We start from the raw sequence: 17,891 nt of genomic DNA on the forward strand, positions 1-17,891 counted from the left end.
AACTTTTGAAGCTCTGGGGTTAGGGAGATACATATTTAGAATTATGTCTTTCTGGTAAATTGACCCTTTGATTATTATGAAATGTTCCTCTTTATCATACATAATTTTCCATGTTCTAAAGTCTACTTTGTCTGATATTAACATACCCACTCCGGTTTGATTAGTGTATGACTACTAATCTACCTATATCATCATATTAAGAGTGAGCTCTTATAGGTAGCATATCATGGGGTTGTGTTGTAATATCCATTCTGAAAATCCTTATCTTTTAATTGGTGTACTGAAACCATTTACATTTAATATAATTATTTCTATGTTTGGATTTAGATCAATTATTTTATTGTTTATTTTGTTTTGTTTCCCTCTATGTTCCTCTGTTTCTCCTCTCTTTTTGGTTTATTTAAACTTATTTTTAGCATTCAATTTTAATTTATCTCTTGTGTTTCTGTTTGTATCTCTTTTGTAAAGTGGTTGCTCTAGGAATTTCAATACACATATTTAAACTTTGATTTATTTATTTACTTTGCTGAGGATGATTAGCCCTGAGCTAACATCTGTTACCAGTCTTCCTCTTTTTTTCAGGCATGAGGAAGATCAGCCCCGAGCTAACACCTATGCCAATCTTCCTTCACTTTATATGTGGGGTGCTGCCACAGCATGGTGGTACCTGAGATCTGAACCCATGAACCCAGGCCCCTGAAGCAGAGTGTGCCGAATTTAACCACTATGCCACGGGGCAGGCCCCCATATTTAACCTTTTAGATCTACATAGAATTAAATATTTTACCACAGCAAGTATAATGTAGAAACCTATCCATTGTATAAGTCCCTTTAACCTACCCTGCTTTATGTGGTAGTTATCTCCAATATTGTAGCTGTTTCACACATATCATCAGAAAATGTTATAATCTTTGCTTCAACTGATAGTTTAAAAAACTAAAGAGGATTATATGAGTTTATTCTATTTATCAATCTGTTGCTTTTCCTTAATTCCTGATGTTCCAAGATTCCTTCTGGTATCATTTCCTTTCTGTTTGAAGGGTTTTCTTTAGATACTCTTTTAGAGTACTTCTGCTGACAATGAATTATCTTTGTTTTCCTTTGTCTGAGAATATCTTTATTTTACCTTTATTCCTGAAGGATAATTCCACTGGAAATAGAATACTGAGTTAACAGTATTTGGTGTCAGCATTTAAAAAAATCTTATTCTACTTTCTTCTGATCTCCATGGTTTCTGATAGGAAATCTAGTCTTCAAATTATTATTCCCCTTTAAGTAATGCATCATTCCTCTTTGGCTATGTTCAAGATTTTCACTTTGTCTTTAGTTTTCAGCAGATTGATTATGAAGTGTCTGGTTGTGGATTTTGTTGGGCTTATGTTAGCTTTACCCAAGCTTCTTGAATCTGTAGGCTTATATCCTTCACCAAATTTGAGAAGTTTTTATCCATAATTCCTTCAAATATGTTTTTTCTGTACTGCACTTTCTCCTCTCCTTCTGGGATCCTGATGACCTGCTACTTTCCCACAGCTGCTTAACACTACTCATTTTTTCCCTTAATCTGTTTTCATTCTATAGCTCAGACTGAAAATTTTCCAATGATCTAGCTTTAACTTCACTGGCACTTTCTCTGTCATCTCCATTCTGTTTCTAAGCTCATTCGTTAGTTTTTTATTTTGGTTATTGTATTTTCTTCATTTCTAAAATTTCCATTTGGCTCTTTATAATTTTTATGGCTTTGCTGAGACTTTCCATCCTTCATTTCAAGAGGATTTCCCCTTACTTATTGTAGCACTTGTATAATCAGTGTTTTAAAGTATTTGCCAGATAATTCCAATATCTGTGTTACCTCAACACGGATATCTCTTGATTGTCCTTTCCGATGTGAGTTTAGATTTTCCTAGTCCTTTGCATGCCAAGTGATTTTGGATCATATCCTGCATATTTGGATAATATCCTCCCTCACCATAATCTCTACTCTATGTTCCATTTCCCGAATGTATCCCTTTTCAGTACTCCCACCAGAATGCTGGGGCTTTATTTACCCCACTTTGCCACACATTTCCCATGACTACACCTGTGTCCAAAAAGCTAAGTAACAGGAAAACAGAAGGGAAAAAAACACAACACTGTTCGCCCCACCTCTTGTAACCACAGCAACTCCAATCAAAGAGGAATTTTCACTTCTCAATTTTAGGCTCCTCTGGGTCCCCACTGTAGCCACCGTCAGTGCCACTACTGCCACATGACTGCTTAAACATTGAAGCATTAGAGTCAAATAAAAAAAAGGAGGAAAAACACTAGTCCTTTCCTGCTCCTCTAGTCAGAATCCTCAAATAGCTGTTGCATGTATTCTGTTTAGGTTTTATAGCTTCATTCAGTGGGAGAAATAGTGTGGAATGTTCCTGCTCCAACTCACCCATAACAAGAACTATACCTATGCCTTTCTACATATAAACAAGTGTAATAAAATCTATACCTAAATAAATATGAGCTCATTTAATAAATGTAAAAAAGTTTCCAAGTGAAAATAAAACATTACATTGTAGTTTAATAGGCAGCATTTTTCTTCGTTAATCGTATAAAAAGTAACATTGTCAGGTCCGGCCCGTGGCCAAGTTCTTTCGTTACGCTTCAGCGGCCCAGGGTTTCACTGGTTCGGATCCTGGGTGCGGATATGGAACTACTCATGAAGCCATGCTGAGGCGGCATCCCACATGCCACAACTAGAAGGACCCACAACTAAAATATACAACTATGTACCAAGGGGCTTTGGGGAGAAAAAAGGAAAAACAAAATCTTTAAAAAAAAAAAAAAGTAATATTGCTTCTTACAATCAATGGCACCATAGAGTCAACAAAACATGGTGAAAATGAAGTGCCTGTTACATGCCTCCTTAATCATACAACATGAGCACATTGTGGTTGACAGCTGCTTATCTGACAGAACAATGCTATCCATCTTATACCAAAATAGTAGAGACTATCTAAACCTTTAAATTTCAAAATCAAAGTCACACTGTCTCTCATTTGCATACTTAATCAAGTATTAGTTAAGAATACTCTCCAAGAGAACATCCAATAGCCTAAATCAGATGCTTAGCGACTTAAAAGTCTCAGCTCGTTCATTGGTCTACAATGTACTAGAGAAGACAACACTGTCCAATATAAAAAACCAATGAAGCATTCACTGAAGCACATAAGGATATAAATGGGGGGGATGGGTTCTCAGAAGGTCAGTTGGTCAGTTGTCCTTTTGTGCAGCACCCTTCAATCCTACAGCTACATACTATTAGCTCCAAGAGGAGGAAGTAAGAGAAGACAGGGAGGTTCTTCCAAGCCAAGGATGCTCCTCTGCCTCTCCTTATTTCTCTGCTCCTCAAGGAGTGGAGAGTGGCAGAGGTAGGAACATAATCAGAATTTCAACCCTCTCCCCTGGAGAGTGCATCAAAGAACTGCAAGTACGGTATCCTGAAAGTCAAAATTTGAATGTATCACAGCTTCATCTGTCAACTTCCTTTGAAATTCACAAGTTTCAATCAAGTTGTAAGTACAATGGAATTTCTTCAGGGCTTTCAATCCTTAGGTTTAACAATCTAATACTTAGCCACCTTTGGTTAGGATACATGGTTAACCAAAACATATTCATATACAATGTTTTTTCATAAATGTTTAATTCCAATGTTTTTATTCTAACTAAAGTCCTTCATAGGCAATAGGAGGTGTAATGTATAAATCTGAAAGTTAATGAATGAGGCCAAAATCTAATTTGTAACATGCTTATCTTTTGAAAGTTCCTCTTTTTCTCCTTCAACACTGGATCTTTAGGTACACATAAAATATACTGTACTCCTTCAAGAATTAGGAAATAGATGCAATTTGGGAGTCTTTTCATCTAACTTCACAAAACAGTAATATGTAAAATCTAATATGCACAGCTTCCTGTTTACCATACAGACCCACTGATACATTAACAAGGAGCAAGTAATATCTAGACATATGCATCCATCAATTAATTATCACTAGGGACTCATGAGTGTTCAAGATAGTATTTTTAATTTACAAAAGTTTTTAAACACCATGGAGGAGAGAAAAATAAACCTAAGTACTAGGTTAGTTCCACAAGCAAGTGGACAAAAAAATCCAGAAATCGGCCTTCAATTTTCTTAAAAATACCTAACGCCACGAGATTCTGCCATCAGGTCTCACTATCCACTATCCTGACCACTTGACCCACAATTTTAGTGTTTTTAGGTAAATAAGAAACAACTATCAAATCCAAAAGCAGTCATTTCCAAAAGGCATTTCAAACTCTATTCCATTCAAAGTGAAGGTAATTATCTTTCATCCTCCTGTTGAATTCCTTGAGTCAAAAGCTAACCTTAGATTCCATTTTTACACCTCACAGGAGATTTTAAAGCAGTATTAAACAGAATCACCACTGTTGAGCCTTAAAGTCCCTGTCTCAGTTTAATCTATAGCAAGATGCCTAAGGTTTCTCCACACACCTCGATTAGAGGAAGCTATTGGAACAGGAAGGGTGAAGACAGGCAGTAAATAAAAGAAAAGCAGCCAACAAGCCATGACTACAGGACAAGTGGACAACAGGGACAGTAAATAGACTGGCAAGAAAACCATACACACCCATGTTAGAGGTCAAAGTGGTCTGAGAAGTTAGCTCTACTGTTGACTGTACATACAAGTTTCAACTGGAGGGCAATGGTACCTAGGCAGATTTTTTAAAAAGATGTTTTATATCAGATCTAAACCACATTTTTAAATGAGTCACTGAATACAGGATGAAGTTTCCCAACTCACAACTCAAAGTACAGAGCAGACATGTGACATCTTGTCTCCTGCACATGTTTCTACCAGTAAGCATATTACCTTTTTCCAAGTAAATGATGTGGTACTTTTTTTTTTTTTTTTTTTTTTTTTACTTTTCAAAGTATATATTCCTTCTGAGTTAGTTAAGAGAGAAATAAATTTGAAGCAAATGCAGTTTTCTAAGGCTAGTGACTCATCAGGATATTTGTAAAATGTATTACTGCTTTGAGCATAAATGCCAAGCTTGGAGTTTCTGTTGTTTTTTTCTACCTACATCAGAGTGAAGTATAATTGGCTGCTTTTGTCTGTTATCAAGTCTTGTTTAGCCAGTTGCTTAATACCTCATTGTGGCCTTAGAAGTTTTTGAACATGACAGATTCACTTGCCTATGCTTGAATTTCACTATTTCACTAATGACAAATTAAGGAAATTATAAAATTAAACAAAAAAGTGAACTTTACTTTCTCTAATCTTGACCCAAATATTTAAATTCCCAATTTATGGGGTTTTTTACCATAAGATTCCAAGGAAACCAAACGCTATTACATAATATTGCAGTCTTCAAACGTTCTTACTAATTCAAGCTTGACGCAAATGTTCTCACAGATTCGCGTTAGAGTCACAGTACTATTTTCAAGAGAGTAAAAAACAAAAACTATTATGTAAAAGAAGTTATGGTATTAATGTGAAAATCTGGAAAATGAACTATCATAGTCAAAAGCCAGACACATCAAAAATTACAGTTTTTATGTAAATCTTAGCTGTCACTTTGCATTGTGCAAAAAGCATGGTTAATAACATCAATGGCGCCATCACCGGGTATTTAACAAGAAAAACCTGATGAGGACATACCACAGATGCAGAACATTGTCCAATTACAGATGTAAAAAACCTGATTTAAAGTTTCTCCTCTTTTCAACTCGATTCAAAAGATTTAAAAATATTTTGCACCTAAAACGCCATGATTTTAAGTGAAAACGTTAAAGGATCACTAAAGAATTAAGGCATTAGTTTGTTCATATGCATAAAACACAACTGTAACACAATGAGTCTTCCTAATTCTCAGTAACACTGCACCAATTTTATTCACATGTGATTTTATTTTATTCCTTTAAGTCAGAGCCAATTTAAAAGTATATTCAGCTACTTTCAATGTATAAGCACAAAAGGATTCAATTGCTTTCCTACTGGTATAATTTAAAAAAAAAACAACTATATGAAATATAAAAAAGCAGGCATATGGGAATTTATGGCTTGACTGTTCATAAATACATAACATTGAAAGAAATCCACTTATATCACTCATGTTCAAAACAATGTATTTTCCGAATATAGCCTAAATTTCTGAACCAATATGAGATGTTGTATTTCTGAGAAATCAAAGTCAATTTCCTTTACAATAAAGTAAATGCTTACAAATGGAAAACATTACATAATGACCGGGAAAAGACATAAATTTTTATACGAACATTAATATTAACTAATTGTAACTAATATTAACTAAAACCATTTACAATGAAATGATTTTCAATTTTAACTATGTTATTTTTCCATTTTCATATAACCCACCATATGAAAAGAGGCACTATGAGGCATTTTTATAGCACTAGCTTACTTGGGTTTGTACAATCATAACCAAGAGAGAATAAAATTATTTTTAAAACACTCTTTAGCCACAAAATTAAATACATTAAAAGGTTTGATGAAGGATAATTACAGAAAACAAATCCAACCTTTTATTTAGAAATTCCATAGGGGTTTTTATTCTTAGAAAATTTTAGAATATTGATCTTTTTGCCAGGATATGGTCAGCCTATTAAATCAAGTGTGGGCTGACTGTTGGTATGGCATATGTAAATCTAGATAAAGTATGCTCCCACTGGCATCTGTTACCACTTTAATAGTTTGGGTAGGTCTGAGCACGCAGAACAGGCTTGGGTGGGCTCAACCAGCCTGTGTGACAAAAAAGGACAATACCTCTTTGTTAAGCAGCTGTTTACAAACTTATCAGCCAGCCCAGAGTCTTGTTGAGCCAATTAATCACACTACTCCCTAGAAAAGTGTGTGTTTTAAATTTCTCTCACACTAGAAGCCTAAAAGGGTTAAACATGCAAGAACAATAACCAAATCCAACTCTCTACTTCAGAAAAAGGAATATTGAGAAAGTTGTGTTTCACATAACAGTAAATTTGTGATTAACTACATTGTTCAATGCAGACAACTGTGTGAAAGACAAATATGAGTGTCCTACTTTATATACATGTTTCCTATTATAGAAGAGTTCACTATAAATGGAAATCCATGTAAATGTACTGACACTAAAGTAAATAAAGCTTAAAAATCAAAATCATCTAACAACATAAAAGAAAATACTTTTAGTCTTGCTATAAACCACACCTTGGGGTTTTTAGTCAAAAGCATGCCTGAAGTTAGTCACATGGAAATTCCCATACTCAACTAAAGATACGGACTTGGATGTAAATTAATGTGGACCAAAATATACACACTGTCCCAGTGACAAGTAAATTTGAGTACAAAATGCTTTTGTAAGACATGACATTTATCCTAGAAATGTTTTATAGTCTGAAAAAAACCAGTAAACAAAAAAATAGTTTCATTAAAATATAATTTGTTGACCATCAATAATTGGTATTCAAGTGAAAAAGAAGCTCAGAAAAGACAACTTACAGAATACTAAGCGCTCATATCACAACATGGAAAAAACTTCCATCCTAAAAGAGGAAAAAATGTTATGGCTAGACAACGTAGATTAAACTGCCAGAATTAACAACAACAAAAAACCTAAATAGTACCCAACCAATAATTTTAAAACTATTATTCTAATTTTGAATTTTAACTTTTCCTCTTTTTCTAGTCATGTCTAGAAATCTGCCATTTCAATATCAGATATTTTCCTACATCCTCTAGAAGACTAATGTGTGCTTAGCACAGCACTGGGAGATATCTTCAGTCACGATTACGTGAGCACTCTTAATAAGGCCCGCTGAAGATACAGTTTTAATCCAACAGAATCAGAGTTAGGCAGGCTGAATTTTATAAATCATTTGCTGTATACAGCAAAGGGAGGTATTGAATCTAGTATCCACTTCAGTGGTCAGCATGAGTAACTGCACGACTGAGAGGTGCAAAGTGGCCATGTTCCAGAGTACAGTCAGACTTAAGGAGCGGGGAGACCTGGGTTTAAATTGTGGATCTTGCTCTTACTAGTTGTCTGATCCAGACAAAAGTACCTAATCTCTTGCAGTCTCAGTTTTCCCACCTGCAAAATGTATCACCTGTTACAGCATTATTGTAAAGAATAAATGAGATGACATACATAAAGCACCTGGCATGAGTGTGCCATGTGCTCCAAGTCCTGGCTTTAAACCTTGACAAAAATGCATACATTCCAATATTATATCATCTCTCTAAAAAAAGAAAAAACATATAAATGATATAGGGATAGAAACACTGGATTCCAATATGCATCTGCTGGAAGCAGGTAGAGTGGTAAGGTGGGAGGGAAGGGCACCTATTCCCATAATTTAAGGCCTTAGATTCTAAGGGAAAAAAATGTAGCTGCACCCTTCAACATATCACTCAATTCAACTCAATATTAGAAGATACAAAGGAAAAAAGAAGAAACATTCTTCACGCCTTCATTGAATCACAGTCTAAAAGAGGTTTGCATTGAGTTATGGGCAATGCTGAAATCCAAAAAGCTCTTAACATTAAAAAAAAATTTTAATTGTTTTTATATGTAGATTTGGTGGCAAAACCAATCCTAAACTTGAACTGGATAGAAGCTCTATATAGTCATTTTTCTTGCATTGAGCATAAACATTCATGCATTATACATTTCATTCAGAGGTCCCAAATCCCACTGGTAATGAGATATAATATACAATGTATTGCAGTAGCTTCTGAAAATACAAAGTATTTCAAATTCCAAAACACACGTAGGCCAAGGATTTCAAAGAGGGGAATCTGAACAATTTCTGTTTCAGAAAAAAAAGGTAGAATAACTGTATAAAAGGTAAACTGCCTAAGGTAGGAACTTGTAGTTAAGAATATATTTTCTGGGGGCCGGCCCCATGGCCAAGTGATTAAGTTGGCACGCTCCACTTCAGCGGCCCAGGGTTTCAACAGTTCGGATCCTGGGCACAGACATGGCACCACTCATCAGGCCATGCTGAGGCAGGGTCCCACATGCCACAACTAGAAGGACCCACAACTAAAATATACAACTATGTACTGGGGAGATTTGGGGAGAAAAAGCAGAAAAAAAAAAGATTGGCAACAGTTGTTAGCTCAGGTGCCAATCTTAAAAGAAAAAAAGAATATATTTTTTATCTTATTTAAATTAGTATTTGCTTAGAACTCTTGAATATCCTATAATATGGAAACAATAACACTACTTACATCATTGAATTCCTGGAGAAGCAAGAGATAAATGCTTTAAACAATGTCTAGCACCAAGTAAGTACCCAACAAACGCTGTGTAGTAGAAGTACCTAGAAAAATACTCTGAGCATTTGCTAGGAAAAGGCAAACAGGTGAATATATAGCTCAGATAGTTAGTCTGCCATGTACCATATTATATTTGGGAATTTTCTTTTAAAAAATCGAGGAGTTTTCTTTTTCCTATGCCCAGAGGAATTTCTACCATCAGGCCTCAGAGATCTTAGTGCAAATCATGAGGGCAGGCAGTAATCTCACATGAGCATACAGCATCTGGAGCTGATAAAGCATAATAAGACCTCAAGCTCCTAATGCAATAAAGATATTATTTAGAAAGAAATGAACTATAAAAGACTGTGAAGAGCCACCTAAAGGAATACTTCTGGAATTTAATGTACAAACTAATCAGAGTTTTTGTTAAAATTCAGATTCTGATTTAATGTGGTGGGACCAGACATTCTGCACTCAAGTTCTCAAGCAATCACGAAGCTGCTGGTCTAGAGGCCCACGCTGAAAGCAGGAAGGCCCCAAGGCAGTGGTCCTCAAAGTATACAAGCAACATCAGAATCCCCTGGGAAGTTACTAGAAACGCAAACCCTAGAGCATCAGCAAACGCTTGAAGCTTATTCACCTAAATCAGCTATTTACATCCAGTCAGACAGATTACTTTTCCTGAGAATAAAAGTAGAATATTTTTTAAATATTTTAAAAATAACAGCAGCATACTAGAACATGTTACCTAAACAAGAAAAACAATTTCTCTCTGCAAAGTTTCCAAAACTATAGCCCCTGCAATTATACTGAAAATGTAGGCTTTTACATAAGAAGGCTGCTCTGAGAATATATAGGAAAAGTATTGAAATGTGTAGAATCCTCAGCTGAATTACTTACCAACTTACAAAATAGGTCATTTCCATTTGACCTAGGTAATAGAAATATATAACTTTGTGAAGAAACCAAACTGAGTTTTATATTTCCTTGTGTTGAGAACATAACCAACCACATCATGGTTTACCCAATTTCTCCAGAGTAATGTTTACACATTGCCTGCCTCATGTGTAAATATATGTCAACATTTTGATTTATAGCTATAGATGATCTGTTTACATACACAGATACACAAATGCACAAATTACAGTATATTAATGGTTTGAAACACAATATACTTGAAGGACAAAAAACTTGAGGGTAAGCTACAAATGTAGAATGTCATGATCAGAGAAAAGATTTCAGTTTTCTGAATGTGAAGCCAATTGATTGTTAAACAGGTTTTCCCAAAATTTTTAAATAAACTGATACATTCAGAATTCAGATCCAGTATTTTTTTTCCACTTCAAAGTTTGAACTCAGAAATTTACCTCTCAATCAAAATCTGAGTACATAGGTCTATCCTTAATCCATTTTTGAAGGAGTCAGTTACTAACAAATTATAAAGCACCACACTTGCTTCAAGATTGGCATCCCGATTTTTCCTAGAACCATATATATTTAACAGTGGTGCTGTCAGGAGACATCTTTGATGTCACACCAGGGGACGGGGAGGGAGGGAGGGAAGATGCTTTTGGCGTCTAGTGAATATAGACTTGGCATGCTGCAAAGCAACCTACAATGCACAAAACAGTGCCCTCAACAAAGAATCCCCCAGCCTAAAATGCCAATAGTGCCGAGGTCACAAAACTCCGATTTAAATGATGAGGCTGCAAAAATACAGAATGAATGTCCTTTGTGCATCATTACATTCCTAGCATGGTATTAAGCACAACAATAAATATTGATTGATTATTAAAAAAGCTACCTCTGTGTAGCTGGGATCTTAGAGTCATAAAGATGAAAAAAGAACGAGAAAGGGGGTATTACCCATGTAATGGCTAAAATTATGTAATAAAATTGTAATCATTATCAGAACCAAAAAGGAATTTAAAAATCGCCCAGTCCAGTTTCTCTATTTTGGGAGAATTCTTTCTCATATGAAAGATGCTATCTAATGTACTGACATGACAGTGTTTGCGGGGGCCGGAGAAAGAGGTGTTGCCAGTCCCCTTAGGGGTAATAATAAAATATCTTTATAAATTTATTGAAATATTTTCACTTCTAATAGTGTCAATGCCCCATACTTTTCTCAAATTAATAAAGTATTTCCTTTATAAAAATTGAAAGGAATGTGACATAAATCATGATAAGTGATATTTCATAAGCAGGAGAAACAAAAGAAATGCAATTACTTTAAAAAAACACACACACAGAGCTCTGTGGCCTACAGGCATTTATACTTGTGAGAATTCTGGGATTTAAAATGTCATGAGAAATTCTGAACTGGCTTACATTGTTGAAACACAGGAACTGACAGTCACAAGGACAAACATACCCTTAATAATCGATTCAGCTGCATACAGATCTCGTTTGTAGGTCACCTAAAGGACAGATAAACCTCATTAGACTTAACAGAGCAGGAAGGAATGCAAAAGCAATAAAGTTATGCCCCCAAGGAAATTCTTGATTTTGGGGAAACCATAAACACATAATACTGACAAGAGATATTATATGGCAGTGGTTACCAAAATCTTATCAATATAACTGAAGTTATATATGAAAGATAACGTGGTGTTTAAATAAGAGTATTAGCAATACTATCTAATAATAAGCTTTTACGTTGTAGGGAAGGAAGCAAAAGTATGCATAACAAAAATCACCAAATTGCATTTTTAGTTGAAATGAGATCATTCTCAAAAGTCAATTCACATTAAGAGGGACTTCTCTCTGAAATGAATATATCCGTATTCACCCAGACAAGGTCCACCATTTAAATTTTTTATTAACACATGGCTCTGATACCAAGAGCCTAGAGGGTACCACCATATACATACAAACAACCATGATCTTTCCCTAAGAACATACGGTCTCCTTGTGTTTATAACCTGTTCCTTGTAATATAACCTCCCATGGTCCTATGGCAGATATTTCCCAGACCACAGCCAATGAGCTCAGGTGCAGAGCGTGTCAGGTGCATTGCACTGCAGAATTAGTTCTCCTATATCTCAGAGCGGTGGGAAAATACAATAAATAATGAACTATACAAGTAAGTTCTCTAGGGTCTTAAGAGCTCATCATTCAAGTGTCCAGATGATTACTATAGAAATAGTCTAAAAGTCCACTTTGAGAAATACTCTCGAAATTAATACTTTTCTGCACCTATAATTTGGGCTTTTTTCCTCCAGCTTATCTCATAACTAAACTTGCAGAGAAACTTGGTTCAGCTCAAGTGGTTCAGGCATTTCTACCCAAAACAGATTCCCCTGCTATGCCTTTCTCTGGCAGGTAAATCCTGGTCCAAAACTATACCCTACAATCCAGAATCAAAGTAGCAGCTAATTTGTAAGACAGCTGGGAAGTCACTCAAGCATTCAAGCAATCTGTTTGAAAATCAAATGTGACATGGCTGCATTATCTCTAAAACAAGCACATGCCAACCAAAATTAGGACTACAGTTACTGATCCTCAACACAATTCTATTATCTGGAAAAAAAAATAGAAAACAGGTTCATGCTACGAATTTTACCAAATTAAAGAATGCATTGATCTCATTCATTCATTCAACAAATATGTATCAAATAACCACTATGTTCTAGGTCCTGTTCTAAGTGCTGGGAATAGAGCAATGAAAAGAGTGAGCAAAACTCAACCTGTGGAGGGGCCAGCCCAGTGGCACAGCAGTTAAGTTCATGCGCTCTGCTTCAGCAGCCCGGGGTTCTCTGGTCTAGATCCCAGGCATGGACCCACGCACCACTTATCAAGCCATGCCGTGGAGACATCCCACATATAAAATAGAGGAAGATGGGTATGGATATTAGCTCAGGGCCAATCTTCCTCAGCAAAAAGAGGAGAACTGGCAGTGGATGTTAGCTCAGGGCTAATCTTCCTCAAAAAAACAAAAACAAAAACAAAAGAACTCACCCTGTGGAGACTACATTTTGGTGAAGAAATTTTTCTTATAAGAATTGAATAAGTTTTTCTTTTATTTTCTTGAAAATACAAAGTTAACTAGATATCTGAAATCAGGCCTCAATATTTGCAATTTAAATGAGACTCCTTGTTTTCAATAATAATTGTCTGCTGTGTGGGGTAAACTCGGGGGAGAAATTAATGGGAAGATGCCTCATTACCATAATGCATTTTTTATTCCTTCCTGCTTTGAGGGGTAAAACTGCATTCTAAATTAAAATGGAATAATTGTGTAAATATCTTCCTTTTTTTCAAATAGATCTTGATGGGTTTTTCAAGTTAAAGAAAAATTGGTCTCAAATACTAAAATGCTTTATCTAGCACACTTGCAAGGCTAACATTTTTGCAATGGAGTCAGTCTTATAAATAAAATATATGTTTTTATTACCTACAGGTCCTTTCTCCACTCATACTAAATAATTGTATAAACAAGAATTTCTTTTGCATACTTTTTCTTGTAGGCTGGGGATACCCACTATACACATATTAAAGCTTTTTTGATTTTTATTAATATCTTCTACATACAGCCTTAGTGAATACCTCAACTACACTTCTCAACACTGATTTAGTGAAGATAAACTACAAAATATTTGTGACAAACTTGTAAAGTACTGTGTTTAAAAATAGCCTTATCTTATTTTAAATAAAACAGCTAACATACTTCAAAGGGAATAGTACTTGAAAATGTTGTAATTCTGAGATAATGAGTTATTTTTTTCCATCAAACTTTTACAGTAATATGAGTTGGCCTTTCCTTATTTTTAATTTTAAAAAATTTAATAAGCAGTTTTGATTTTCTTCTGTCAGCATGATTTGTAGTTTTCCTTTGACCTTGCACAATACCTTATCATGGAAAATAGTTACCTAAAAAAAAAATCAACCCTGTAGTGATGGAAGAAATTTCACACTGTGTTCATTAGAGGCTCACGGGCCACCTGAAGACCGATGGAGGCGCACCATGCAGCTGAGGCTCTGGGCCCCACATCTGCTGCTCACCTGGTTAAGCTCAGTTTTTGTCTGTTTTGTTTGACTGTGCTTCTATAAAACATTTCATCTGAGAAAAATGTGTATCAAAAAAAATATATATATATATATGTATACGTAAATGTATATTCAATAGAAGAGCAACCTGAAGTTGAGAGCCACAGAGGTAGTCATCTTCTCACTTCTAGACTAGAGCTCTCTCAGCTACCTCAAGGTGACTTCCAAGGGACACTATGACCCCTATTTTGTGTTGCTCTATCTGTGGTGACACTTAATATAGTAAATTAGACGGACTTTTCAGAGAAAAGCCTAGTTGTCACCATCTTACATAAGTTAGACTACACTTAATGTTCTCTCATCTTTTACCTCATAGGAAAATGAATATGTAACTCCAATAATGAGAAGAAAGTCAGAAGATCTTAAATTTTAAAGATATAGAATGTTTATTAAATAAAAATTTATATTTGGGGGACATTTATTATATTTATTTCCATTTCATCCATTATGTCTACCCAGAAAATATTCTTTCCTCCAGACTGGATAACTAGATGAAAACCTCTAAAAAGAAACAATGTAACCACATTGTATTTTTGAGGTTAAAAAGCAAAAAGTGAGAAGATTTTGTGTCTTTTGTTTTTAACAAAGATGCTAGAACACTTGGATCTTCAAAAATGTAGTTCCCATCAAAAGAAATCCTCAAAAGTCAGTCATTCCAATAATATTGTGATGACTCAAACACTTCAGAAACTCCTTCTAAAGAAGCTCTTTCAGACAATGGAACACAGTTGTTGGATTTCTTCAATAAGAATTATAAATTTTGGCTTATGGTTATAACTTTATAGTTTTAAAATTTATGGTTATAAATTTTTTTATGCTTTAAGAATGGTTTTAACATTTAGAAACGAAGTCTATTCAATTAGGTCTGCATAGTGCAGTAAGTGACCAAGAGTTTCAGTATATTGGCACAAAACTACAGTACAACATAAATTAAAGGAATGGAAGTTCTTATGTAGACTACATGAAATTCCACCAAAATAAGAGTGTGTTCATTAAGGTCTGGCAAAGCACAACTCCTCAGAGAAGGCATGAGAGTCAATCCCCATTACCAGAGTCAGTCCTGTCCTCTTTGTGGTTGGTCACTCTAGAGGAGACTCGGGGCGGGAGTGGGGGGTGGGGGGGAGTTAGTCATTCCTGGAGATGTCCTCTATCCTGCATGGTGATTTGAAAAGAATTGATGCTTTTTCCAGGACACAGAGGAGCTACTGTAGGAAAGCTGGCATCAACTCTGGATGTTTACTTTTTGCATTTACTTCTACAAAAAAGAAAAAAGTAGGTAAAAAAAAAATAATAACCCTCCTGGGATTTCTGGTGGCAATTGAAATAATAGTCCTACATGCAATAATGAGAAATTTCTAGGCATTCCTCACACCACTACGGTGGTGAACTCTCTGACTACTGAGGGGTAGGGGAAGGCATCCTGGCTCAGAATTCTCTCCTGTCTTACAGTATGGTAGTGAAATGCCTCTTTTTTTTTTTTTAGATTGGCACCTGGGCTAACAACTGTTGCCAATCTTCCTCTTTTTTTTTTCTTAAGGATTGGCACCTGGGCTATCAACTGTTACCAATCTTTTCTTTTTGTTTTTCTGCTTTTTCTCCCCAAAGTGCCCCTGTACACAGTTGCACATCTTAGTTACAGGTCCTTCTAGTTGTGGGATGTGGGACGCTTCCTCAACGTGGCCTGACGAGCAGTACCATGTCCGCGCCCAGGATCCGAACCCTGGGCCGCCGCAGTGGAGCACGCAAACTTAACCACTCGGCCACGGAGCCGGCCCCTGAAATGCCTCTTGAAATGCATTTTTCATTGCATCATATCTCTCAATCATGTTCCAGCTACTTGGTCCTTCCACCTGAGTTTAGTATCAGTTTTAGCATAATTATGCTAAATTATTTTTCAATATTCAAATTTTTAAAAATGGTAGCATATTTGGAATTGGCATAGAATTCGAAGACTAATTTCAAAGTGCAGATTCCATTGCTTTGATTTAAACAGCAAGTGAAATAAATGATAAGACCACAAAGTTAATTATATTAGAAGCTACACTAAAGACAACTCATACAATGTCATCAAAAGAGGCTAAATCAACATCTAGGAAAATGTAAAGAAGATCAAAAAAGAAAAAGGTGGAGGATGACAAGAGACAGAAGGCAGGAGGAGGAAATAGGGAGCCTGAAACAACTACAATACTTGCACTCAAAATAATTTCACCTCAATTAACAGAAGAAATGTGGTACCTAATTAAGACCTCATCACTGCCATTTGAGACTTCTTGCCCAGTCCATTGCACTACATGCCCTCTTAGCATCCGAGATCCCATTGAGGAACATCATTATTCAAACATCATTCATAGGAGTGGGCCTTCCGGCCTCCCTCCCAGTTTGGAAAGTGATACTATCAAGATGATCCCTCTGGGCCTAAGAGGGTGTCACCTTTGGCATGTGTATTACTTTCCTAGGGCTGCTACAACAAAGTGCCACGAACTGGCGGCTTAAAACAACAGAAATTTCTCTCTCACAGTCCTGGAGGCTAGAAGTCTGAAATCCAGGTATGTGCAGGACCATGAGCCCCTCTGAAGGCTTCAGGGAAAACTTTTTCTCAGCCTCTTCCTAGTTTTATGTGGTTGTAGTCATCCTTGGGCTTCCTTTGCTTGCAGATACGTCACTCCATACTCTGCCTGCATCCTGATTGGCATTCTCCCTTTATCTGTGTCTGTATCTCATCTCCTATTCTTCTATGTTGGATTTAGGGTCTACTCTATGCCAGGATGACTTCACCTTAATTAGATGATCTTGATTAGATCTGCAAAGACTCTCTTTTCAAAAAAGGTCACATTCATAGGTGCCAGGGGTTAGGACCTGAACATATCTCTTTTTTGGGGGGACACAATTCAACCCACAACAGCCTATATGAGATGACTCAGCAGAGGAACAAAAAGAAGCACTTGGAAAGGCCAATCACTGCCTCAGTGTACTGACATTCATTGCACAAAAAAGGGAGGCAGAGTACCAAGGTGGGAGGACTGACACTGTGTTGCTGGAGGAAGCAGTGAAATATGAGATTTCACCAAAAAAATATTGAAATAAATTTGTGAAGATGGAGTGGAGTGCTGCTTTCCTTTCACCTGAAGACCTCAGCGTGCTTTACAAGTTTGAAGGCGGCTCAGAATACCCACAAGAGGTAGATAATCACACACCCTAAGATGTCAACAAGGAGTCCAGAGAGTGTTGACATGTTAGCAGCAATAAATGGTCTCAGAGTTTCCCCTTTTTTTACATAGCCTGCAAATTACATCTAACAGATAGACAAAGGGGGCTCTACAGACATGTGGATCAGAATCTTTAACAAAATACCTAACTGGTCATTACCAAAATCCTCACAATTAATATGCATATCACCACCTGAGCCACATATAGAAAAGGATAAACAGAATGAATAAAATGTTTGCCTGCTGGGTTGATGACATTTGGATATCCTTAAAAGAGCAATAATACTGCATAAATTTTCTCCACCAGGCAATAATCCAGGCATATCAATGTTTTGGAATCTTAGAACTCACTTTAAAT

General features: G+C 36.0%; 1 protein-coding gene across 10 annotated transcripts in view; it reads right to left on the reverse strand.

The window, feature by feature from the left end:
- CRPPA (CDP-L-ribitol pyrophosphorylase A) overlaps positions 1-17,891 on the reverse strand; it is a 282,457-nt gene that overhangs the window by 185,548 nt on the left and 79,018 nt on the right. For all 10 annotated transcript variants that reach the window (XR_011503279.1, XR_011503278.1, XM_070509410.1 and 7 more), the window contains one exon: positions 11,653-11,698. Coding sequence is in view for 8 of the 10 variants with exons in the window: in XM_070509410.1 (XP_070365511.1) it covers positions 11,653-11,698 (46 nt within the window). In the remaining 2 variants the exon portion in view is untranslated. The remainder of the gene's footprint in view (positions 1-11,652; positions 11,699-17,891) is intronic.

The sequence above is a fragment of the Equus asinus genome, chromosome 1, assembly GCF_041296235.1.
Source record: "Equus asinus isolate D_3611 breed Donkey chromosome 1, EquAss-T2T_v2, whole genome shotgun sequence".
Classification (NCBI taxonomy): Eukaryota; Metazoa; Chordata; class Mammalia; order Perissodactyla; family Equidae; genus Equus; species Equus asinus.